General features: G+C 31.6%; 1 protein-coding gene across 2 annotated transcripts; it reads left to right on the top strand.

The window, feature by feature from the left end:
- The first annotated feature begins 8,515 nt into the window (after positions 1 to 8,515).
- On the top strand, positions 8,516 to 10,509 carry LOC110661477 (GDSL esterase/lipase At5g33370-like). 2 transcript variants are annotated; one of them, XM_021820121.2, is made up of 5 exons: positions 8,516 to 8,821; positions 8,917 to 9,044; positions 9,152 to 9,394; positions 9,488 to 9,740; positions 10,043 to 10,509. In XM_021820121.2, the coding sequence occupies exons 1-5, from the start codon at positions 8,575 to 8,577 to the stop codon at positions 10,273 to 10,275; spliced, it is 1,104 nt and encodes a 367-aa protein (XP_021675813.2). In that variant the 5' UTR covers positions 8,516 to 8,574; the 3' UTR covers positions 10,276 to 10,509. The 2 variants fall into 2 exon arrangements, with proteins under 2 accessions (XP_021675813.2, XP_021675814.2); XM_021820122.2 differs by having other exon boundaries at positions 9,491 to 9,740.
- The last annotated feature ends 454 nt before the right edge of the window (positions 10,510 to 10,963 follow it).

Genomic DNA, 10,963 nt, shown 5'->3' on the forward strand with positions numbered 1-10,963 from the left:
TTACTAGACCAGAGTTGATACAATTAACTTCAGAGAAGGTTCAACTAATTCGTGATTGACTTTTAACTGCTCAAAGTTGACAAAGAAGTTATGTTGACCCTAAGCATAAAGATGTAGAGTTTTATGGCTGGTGATCATGTATTTCTGAGAGTTTTACCTATGAAAAGAATCATGAGGTTTGGGAAGAAAGGGAAGCTTAGCCCTCGTTTTGTTGGTCCATTTGAAATTTTGGAGAGAATTGGAGCAGTTGCTTACCGTTTAGCCCTTCCACCTGGTTTTGCACATGTACATCCAGTTTTCCATATTTCTATGCTTAAAAAGTATGTACCAGATCCATCTCATGTTTTACAACCTCAAACCATGCAATTTAGGGAGGATATGTCATATGAGGAGCAACCAGTAAAGATTTTAGATCGACAAATTAGGAAACTACGGTCTAAGGAAGTGGCTTTGGTCAAACTCTTGTGGCATAATCACTCAAGTAGTGAGGCCACATGAGAGGCAGAATCTGAAATGCGAGCCAAATATACTCACTTATTTGATCATTCAGGTTAGAATTTTGTCTATTCAAATTCGAGGACCGAATTTTTTTTAAGGGGGAAAGTATGTGGAAACCCATATATATTTATTATTTATTTTTTTTAAAAAAAAAGCTAACAATAATTTAATATATTCATAAAAAATATATATATTTTATTGGATTGTCTGCTTATTTATTTTTAGATATATATATTATTTTTGAAATTAAATATATATCTGCAATCTGAACAACCCAGTTCAATAATAACTCTTATCCCATTCTACACCTAATAGAACTCTTGAAATATATATATACCCTAATCATCTCTTCTGCTAAACTTTGCTCTCAAAACTTGTTTGTCACCTCCTTTTTCTATCAAATACTTTCTACAGGTATTTTTATTATCTTTTAAATTATTGTTATATATATATATATATATATATTTACTATTTATAATCTGATGTGCGCAGAGAATCTCTAAATTTTTACTTCTCTATTCATCACCTTCGATTATGTTTTCAAGGTAAAAATTCTCATTCTTTATTCAATAATGGGTGAATTTGATTTTATTTTCTTTCCTTGATTTGTTATAAATACTTTAGAAATTTATTTATTTTTTGATCATTGGTATTGAATTGGGTTTGTCATGATTACTGTGAGATAGTAACCTTCAATTTAGATTATATATATATATGTATTAAAATTATTTTATTTTATTATTATTTATGTATTAAAATTATTTTATTTTATTATTATTTAATATTTTTCTTTTATATTTTGGGTATATAGGAGATTCAAATATTCATTCTGTCAGCTGAAATTGTCTCTCTTTTATTGAATCTAGCTATTATTTTGGAGGTTCCAGGTGAGTGGTAATTATAGTACATGACACCGTTTTAGTCCCTTTTAAAATTTCTTAGCATTAAGTTTGTTATTAAATGAAATTTTAAATCAATATTTTAACAATTATTTTATATGTGATTTTCTAGAGTTTTATTTTATTATTGAATTTTATTTCGATTTTGATTAAATAATTGATTTTGTCAACTATCTCTGCATTAGACCCAATAGAATTCCGGGAACAGGCCTTTAATGTATTTATATTGATTGATATTTGACTATAAAATTTACCGATGTGTTACACTGAATTGATTTGATATTGATTTGATCATATTGACTCTTTGAAACTATTGAAATACACTATTAGAATTGCACTATAAGTTATTATTTGCTATCTGGATTTTTTTTATTGATTTTGATTGATTTGTACAAATTGATTTTCTATTTTGAATTGATACTTGTGCCCAGTATCTGTTTTTGTTATTTGGCCCCGCTTAAACTATCACGGTATTAGGTTGCATTGTCGAGTCATGCATCATTGCTGTTTATGGTTTGCATTAGTATCATATGTATTGATATCTGTGAAGGAGGAGGAAGGTATCTAATATCTGGTAGCGCGCTTACTATCTAGCCTTTGGGGATGTGGGGTATCATCACCCTGATGCACTGTACCATAAAATTTTTATTGAATGAATTTATTTTACATATATGTTTTATGAAATTATTTTATTAATGATTTTGACAGCATGAGCATGATTTTATTGAATAGATAATTTATTGTGAAATTAATCAAGCGTCTGTCTGTTCCTATTCCGTTGTGTGCTATAATTATCATTCACTGAATATTTAGCTCAAACCACGTTTTCTCTGTCTGTTATCTATTTCAGATCAGTAGAATTTTGCAGCTGATTCAAATATTCAGTCCATTTTCTGAAGAGGGACAATCTTTGATTTGTTCTCATGGTATGCCCGAATTCATATTTTCTCGGTCTAATAATTAGTTTAGTTTATTGAATAGTTTAAGTTTTTATTTGAAATCTGTAGAGACTCCGCAGTTTACTTAAGGGATATTTATGAAGTTTATTCAGTATTTTATTTATTTGGATTTTGTCTATTTTTTGGGATTAGTAAGCGACAATATATTCATTCAAGATATTCTGATAAGGCTTGCATGATTTAATAATACTTAAATTATGCGCCAGTCACGGTTCAGAATTTTGGGTCGTGATATTAGCTTATCCTTTTATTTCTAATTTAAGCACAATTTCCTGTGGAAACGATATTATTTTTAAAACAATAGTACTGTGACCTGTGCTCTTGCGGAAGCTATTTCATATAGCTACCACATCAAGGACTTTTCATTAGACTAGACCATACACTGCATACATAATAAGGCCCATCTAATTTGTTCACACTAGTGCTTAATCTTGACATGCACAAAGCCCACTATATATATATATTGTGAGAGTCAATTAAATTATTTATTTTAAAAATTTAAATATTTAAATTTGATTTTTAAAGAAGATTAAAAAATATTCTTTATTATTTCATTTCTTTTAGATTAGCAATTTTAACTAATTTTTAATTGCTATAAGGAGCAAAACACGTGTTATTAACTTATAAAATAAAATAAATTATTTTTTACTATTTCATGGTCTTTGCCACATTGATAATTTTAACGGGGTTAATGCATTTGGCTGCTATTGCTAATGAACCTGATAGCATATTATGACACACAAATCTCACAAAATCCCTCATATTCAAAGCTCATAGCATGTTAATGACCCACAGAGATCTCACAAAATCCCTCATCTTTGAAGCTCACTTTGACCAATTATTAGTGGAAAACGATTTGTTTTTTGAGCTCAGATAATAAAAACGACCCACAAGCATATAAATAAAATTTTGACGAAAAAGGGTAAATGCAAGGGCTAATTATTAGGTACACCAGGAACACTAAAAAATAGTGCTCCCTCTCTCACAGAAAGTGAATCCTTCCTGAGGAAGTGAGTCCCACATGATTGTGAGAGAAGTGTATGTGCACCGGGTGCACCTAATAATTCCTTAAATGCAAGATATTGAATCTAAATAAACATGCAATAGATAAAAAAAGCTCATAGTCATCGTTGTGATCGGTGGTAATGCTGATGGAGGCAACCCATGGGAGGTAAGGGGCGATTTTCTCAACAGCCAGTGGCTTAGAAATGCAGTCGTCTAGCCCTGCTTCCATGAACTCACATCAATAATGGGGCAATTCACACCGACGTCTCGCAGCACCTTTGTTGCCTATCATACATTAAAATGTCTATTGGGTTAGTGGCAATAGCACGATATTGGTCTCTCTGCACTACAAGGTATGCACTCGACCATTGAAATTAATTCAATATATTCTCAGAAAAAATAGATATGATCAGAATGCAGAGGTATAAGACGTCAAGAGTTAATATATAAGCCATGAAAAGAGAAGGTTCCACTTAGAATTGAATTAATTAGTGTCAATTGCAGAATCCAAAATTTGTCGTCTACTTAGTCTAAAGCTATTAAGCCGACATAATATGTAACGAGGATCTGTTTAAATTTTGTCGTTGTCTAAGTAGTCTAAAGCAAGCATCATGCGTGTAATCTACGGAGTTAAAAATTTTCATTCTTTCATAGAATTTGAGATCTGATAGAATTTGAGAAAATCTACTTTTAGCAAAAGTGAAATGAAATGAATTTTAGCAATAGACACTTTAATGAATGGCAGGCAACAAAGGAGCTGCGAGACATGGGTGTGAATTGCCCCATTGTGGGTGTCACCAAGGAGACTGAGCTGAAGGAGTTCACGGAAGCAGGACTAGACGACTACATTTCTAAGCCACTGACCGTTGAAAAAGTCGCGTCTTACCTCCCAGGGGTTGTCTTCACCAGCATTACCCCCAAATTACAACGATGACTATGTTTATGAGTATGAGGAGGTGGTGGACGAGAACTATGATCCCAACAGCAGGACCAGCACCAACTGAGGCATGCATATAACCACTAAAGACTAACATCACAATTAATTTCTCTCTTATTATCACCATTATATATGGTGAAGGAAAATCACAATTATATTAGTCTAATGGTCGGCTTTTGTAAGTTTAAGTATGAATGGAAGAATAAACAATTTATAGTAAATTCAAATATATTCCACTTGCGGAGGGAGGGAGCAGCTACTAGCTAGTAAGATATCATCAAATTCTACAATACAAAATTTGAGGAATTTTGACATATGAAATTTGAATTAAAAATCAATTAATATACATATATATATATATATATATATATATAAGCATTATTAAACAGAAGGAACACAATTTTCAAGAGGATATGCAATTGATTAGTTAGGTCCTAGAGTCCATGGCCAAGATGGTGCTAAGATTCATGGGGTTTTCTTGTACTCAACCAAGCCGATCATGATACGTTGAACAATATATTTGTTTGCCCTCTCCGATGGATGGAATGGATCCCAAATCGCATATTCATCCCTGTTAGAGCACAAGTTTGATGAGGATGCGCATAGTCCTAGACCATTATAAGGTCCTTGCCCTCAGCAAGCCATCTTTAATTTGAGAATTGAACTTGCCATGGATTTGGATTCCAAGAAAATCTTTGAAGTAGAAAATCTTGTTGCTGCCTGGATTCAAGAGCATGCAAGGACTTATATATAGGCAGGGAGGGATGCAAACTGGTACAGTACAGATAGCTGTGTACGGGACACTGCAACCCCTCCATTGCATAAACAAGATCTGCATTCATGTTGTAGTAACGCAGAAATTGAGTTTAAGCCATTTTATCAACATGGGCAAAAATGCTTCATATATTATTTGCATATATGCTTTAACTATTGGCTGTTAGCTTAGTGATTAACTTTTTATATAATGTTTTAAAACAAAAGTGTTTAGTAAAAATAATTATTGAATTACCTGGTAAATATAAAAATAATAGTATTATTTTTTTGTTAATATTAGTGAACACTCTCCCAATCTATAAAAACTAGCATTTCTTGAACTATTTTTTCAACTTCTAAATATTATTATAAATATTATGTCATCATATAATATAAATACGAAAAGTGATGTTTTGACGATTGATTTGTATTTTTATTTTTAACCAAATACGAGCTCAATTATACAGCCTTATGGGCGGCCGAAACTCACAATTCAATCCGAGCTCCAATACCATGTTAAATTCAATCAAATTACAATTAATTTATTTTAATTTGAACTTATATAAGTTATTAGCTTTCTTTACACATCAAAATGACTAGCCAAGTCAATGTTGTAATCCAACCACTTATATATTATCGTTTTATTTCATATTCTTATATAAGTTGGAATCTCACATCAAAAAAATATGAAATAAAAGGGCAATATATAAGTGATTGAGTTATAATATTGAATTGGCTAGTCATTTTTATTTGTAAAGTAATATAATTACTTGTATAAGCTCAAATTAAAATGAATTAAAAACATAATTTGATTAATAATCTCTTCAAATTTAATAATGTTACCATATAATATAAATAAGAAAAAAAATATTTTGATAAGAGTTAAAATATTAAATGCTATTTTAAAAGTTATTATCGAGCAAAACCTTTATCAACATGATATTAAAGCCAACTCTTGTGTTAATGTCCATATATGATTTAGATTCATAAGATTATTTTTGTGGTGAAATTAAGACTAATTTATTTTACCAACTAAATTATTATATAGGATTATAAATTATTTACAATATTACGTTTAAACACTAAATGGACATAACAATAATTTTAACCTTCATTTGAAATATGGAAAAAAAAAATTTCTTTTTTGAGAAGGAAAATTTTTTCTTAGTGAGAGTAAACAATGTTAATAAATTAAAATAAAATTATTATAAATTTTATATCTGTATCAGGCAGAGATTAAATTTGTCTGAGTTCGAATTAATCGGACTAAAGAAATTGATTTTGGGCTGCTCATCTGATTAATACATACTGAACAGTATTGAGCCGTCAGACACAAATATAACACCAACGTCCAGCCCACTAGAACCCTGTTGGTGCAATTAGTTCATATGACGTATGGTCTCACTTAGCATAATAGTGAAAAACTATCATTCGCTTACTCCTTTCAATGCAACCATTTTCTCCCCATTTAGCTCTCTCAGGACTCTCGTGGTTTCCATTGCCAAAAAAAGAAAAGAAGAGAAAACAAAGCTGGCTGCATTGCTACTATTCCTATAAGGTAATATTCCCTATTTCTTTAAATATTTTCCCCCTCTTTATCCCTTCCTCCATCCCTGGAAAATATGAAATATCTTCAGACCTTCACATGTTACATGTTGCAGATTTGGTTAGAAATGATATTTGAACCACTTGATGAGTGCCTTTTTTCATGACATTGAGGAGCTCATGTATACCATTTCCTCACCATAAGTAGAAATAAATCAAATATCATTTCCATTTTAGGAAATGAAATGAATCTTTGCCGGGTTTAATTTGATAGCCATCTCAAGCAAGACTCATGTGAATCTACTCTCTACTAAATCTACAAGAACAAAAAAAAAAATTTAGAAAAAAAAATATATATTTAATCCAATAACTAAAAATATATCAATTACCTAATAAGTGACAGGTTTGAATCCTCACTGTCTCAATTTATTTATTTTATAGAAGTAAGAATCTAGAAAAAGCTACAACAACCCAAATTATTAGTTGTGTAGCAGCTTCAATTTCTCCTAACAGTCCTTTAGTAGGGACATGAACTTCATGCATTTGGGCATAGAAAAATTTATGCGCCTGAAAAAAAGGTTACAAAATAGTACTTGAATTAAATTCAAAACCTTGTCGGTAAAGGTTGTTCAACCGTTCCTGCAACAATATTTGTTAATTGAGTTGCATACACCAGTCTTTGGTGGGGGTGAGCAGAGCTTGTACTGCCATGAAGATTTTATTTTATTTATACACCAATCTTTTTAGAGTGCACAAATGTGAGACATTATACGCTGAATCCTTCTTCTTGTACTTAATAAAAATTAAATTTGAACTAAATAGATCGCCACGATTTGAAAGTAAATGTATATTTAATAGATTAATTAAAAATAAATATTTAAGATGCATCTAACATAAGTTTGAACTCATATGAAAATGAATTTAACAATCATTAAATTAAATATTTGTATTAAAATATTTACAGAATTAATTAAAATATGTTTATAAAATATATAAATTTATATGTAAATATTTAATCTAACGATTATGAATTTATTTTCACATAAACTCAGGCTCTTTATAGCTATAACTTAGTTAATATATGCTATTACAATATAAAAAAGCAATCATTTAATAATTAATGTCTACTCTAACATTTATTATGCTTACATGTTAGTTGAGGAGACATTTATGTTTTAAGGGACATTATTGTATGTCTGCAAACAAATGAAGGGATACTAAGATTGTGGAGCGAGAATATATTTATAGAAAATAATTTATTAATAAAAAATTAATTAAGATATTTAATTAATATTATATAAAAATATTATATTTGCTCATATTTAATTAATATTAATGGTCTTGATCTTAAGGGCAGGGGACTTGGAATTTGATTAAAGGGTTCTTCTCCGTTTTGATTTCAATTCGATTTTTAATTTTATTTAATTTAGTTCATTATAATTTGATATAATTAAATTTAATAGATAATATTTTTATAATTTTTTTTAAAATTTTAAAAGGGAAAAATTCAAATTTGATTTAGAATCATTCAAACCGATCTTATTGTGATTCAAATCCAATTCAAAGTTTTAAGTTTCAATTATAAATTTAATTTAACTGAATGAAGTGAGAAATTAATGAAAAGATGAGTAAAATTATATTTATAATGTAATTAATTATCTAATAAACCATATAAAAATACAGAAAAAAAAAAATTCAAGCTTGAAAAAAAAATTGAGAGGAAGAATTTATTTCCTATATCGTGAACATCTTTGAAATTATTGTGTCTTGGTGACGAAATGATGACCTCAAGGCATTGCTAGGCACAACTACTTGTAAATTGTAATAGATAGCTTTTGAATTTGTGGGCCTAATCTTTCCTCCAATAACAAAAGTCCCTACCTATAAATAATTATATCCTTCCTTACCCTAGTCTTGAATCCATGCAGCAAATACTAGTGCAGACTACACATTAGCTTTCTTCTTCACATCCAATTCCATGGCTAGTTCATACATCATTATGTCCTCAGTGATGGTCTTAGCTCTAGTCATGGCACTGGGGAGTGTTGCTCCTCAAGCTGAGGCCAGGGCATTTTTTGTGTTTGGAGATTCACTAGTTGATAATGGTAACAACAATTACTTAGCCACCACGGCACGAGCAGATTCGCCGCCTTATGGCATTGATTTTCCGACACATCGACCCACCGGCCGATTCTCCAATGGCCTTAATATTCCTGATTTTATTAGTTGGGTTCATTTGAGCTATATTGATATTATGCTTACGTTTTTTATTCCTTGAAAAATATCAGTGTTAAATTAACACAATGTGTATGAACAATAGGTCAAGAAATTGGGTCAGAGTTCCTGTTGCCATACTTGAGTCCACAGCTTACTGGAAATAAGCTACTTGTTGGTGCCAACTTTGCTTCTGCTGGCATTGGAATCCTCAATGATACTGGAATTCAGTTTGTAAGTACAACCACTGTTCTCAATAATTTCCTTATTGAGACATGCACTTGTGTATTTTATAAAACAAAGAAATGATTTAAAAGTTAATTTAATGATGACATTTTCAGGTAAACATAATTAGAATGTTTCAGCAATTTGACTACTTCAAGGAATATCAAAGGCGTGTGACTGCTCTCATTGGAGCTCGGCGAACAAAGCAACTTGTTAATGGAGCACTTGTCCTCATCACAGTTGGTGGCAATGATTTTGTTAACAACTACTACTTGGTGCCTAACTCTATAAGGTCTCGCCAATATAATCTGCCGGATTATGTCAAATTCCTCATCTCTGAGTACAAAAAGATTCTCATGGTAATTTCTTTTCACACATATACTTGTTGTGATGCCCCCACTTTGCGCTAATAGTCTATTGGTTGAGTTCCTTGACCTGAGATTCTTGCGCAGAAGCTATATGATTTAGGAGCACGAAGAGTTCTTGTGACGGGGACAGGTCCATTGGGTTGTGTCCCAGCAGAGTTGGCGACGAGAGGCAGAAACGGGCAGTGCGATGCTGAGCTGCAACGAGCTGCGTCCTTATTCAATCCGCAACTCACTCAAATGCTTGGACAACTCAACCGCCAATATCGTTCTAACATCTTCATTGCTGCTAATACTGGCAAAATGAGCCTAGATTTTATCAATAATCCTGGAGCATTTGGTAAGCTAATTCACATACATGACAATTAGTCTTCTCTAAAGCTGATCAATCTCTAAACGACTGAGGATAGATAAGTAAAAGATATACAATAGAAAATGCGACAAATGGATACAGTGATGTCCCTGAAGCTGAACTCAGTGAGAACTCATGATATCACAATTTCATCACAGTTTTAGACTATCGCATTCATGGGTTTAATTAGCCTATCTACTTCACATTTCAATTATATTTCTCGTAGGACATAGTCAAGTGGGATTATTGGTAATAGGGATTTGTCTGATCTCAATTTTGCTGGAATGCAGGATTTATTACAGCAAAGGTAGCTTGCTGTGGGCAAGGACCTTATAATGGTGTAGGATTATGCACACCAGCTTCAAATTTATGCCCTAACAGAAATATCTATGCATTTTGGGATCCATTCCATCCATCAGAAAGGGCAAACAGATACATTGTTCAACAGATGCTGAGAGGCACAACTAAGTACATGAACCCCATGAATCTCAGCACCATTTTGGCCTTGGACTCCAGGACCTAGTTAATTAGTTACCTTCTCTTGGGAACCTCCTCCCTCCTTAATAATACGTAGAATATAAATTAGTGTTTGTTTGCAGCTAAACTTCCAAGGAAATTCATGCATGCTGTATTTCTATGTCGTAATGCCTAATATTGTAGTATTGCATGTTATGATATTAATTTATGGCATAAATCAACAATTAGCTTCCTCCTGTTAAAGATATATTAAAATATAAATTGGATTTTCCCTTGTAAATTGAAATGATTCTTTAATATCAACAATTGGCCTTGGCAAGTGCCTGAAATAAGCATAACAACGCCTAAATAATGCATATGGTTGGTGCCGTAAATTCTCTGTAGTAATAACTTCAACTCTATGAACTTAGCTTCTCTAAAACAAGGTGCAGAACACCATGGATGAAGGCAGCTCATATAATTCAGGGAAAAAAATATCCATTATCAAGTAAAACAAACCTTCTGTTCTCTAACTCCTCTATTGTTGGTTGCTTTGTATTATATTTCCTTTCAATTTTCTTAGAAACGAATAAAGAAAGCAAATAAATTTACCAAGAAAGTAGGGCCTGATAAATTAATTATCAGAAACAGCCAACTAGGCATTTGAAATAAATTACAGAGACCAATCAGAAAGAAATCTGTCACTTGAGGCAATATGAGGATGCAGAAGAAAGCCCAAAAGGCTCACTTTCAAT

Source organism: Hevea brasiliensis, chromosome 5 (genome assembly GCF_030052815.1).
Source record: "Hevea brasiliensis isolate MT/VB/25A 57/8 chromosome 5, ASM3005281v1, whole genome shotgun sequence".
NCBI classification, from domain to species: domain Eukaryota; kingdom Viridiplantae; phylum Streptophyta; class Magnoliopsida; order Malpighiales; family Euphorbiaceae; genus Hevea; species Hevea brasiliensis.

Coding starts and splice junctions, on each gene's coding strand:
- LOC110661477 (XM_021820121.2), top strand. CDS start 8,575: ATGGCTAGTTCATACATCATTATGTCCTCAGTGATGGTCTTAGCTCTA. Junction 8,822..8,916: donor TAATATTCCTGATTTTATTA/GTTGGGTTCATT, acceptor TATGAACAATAG/GTCAAGAAATTGGGTCAGAG. Junction 9,395..9,487: donor AGTACAAAAAGATTCTCATG/GTAATTTCTTTT, acceptor ATTCTTGCGCAG/AAGCTATATGATTTAGGAGC.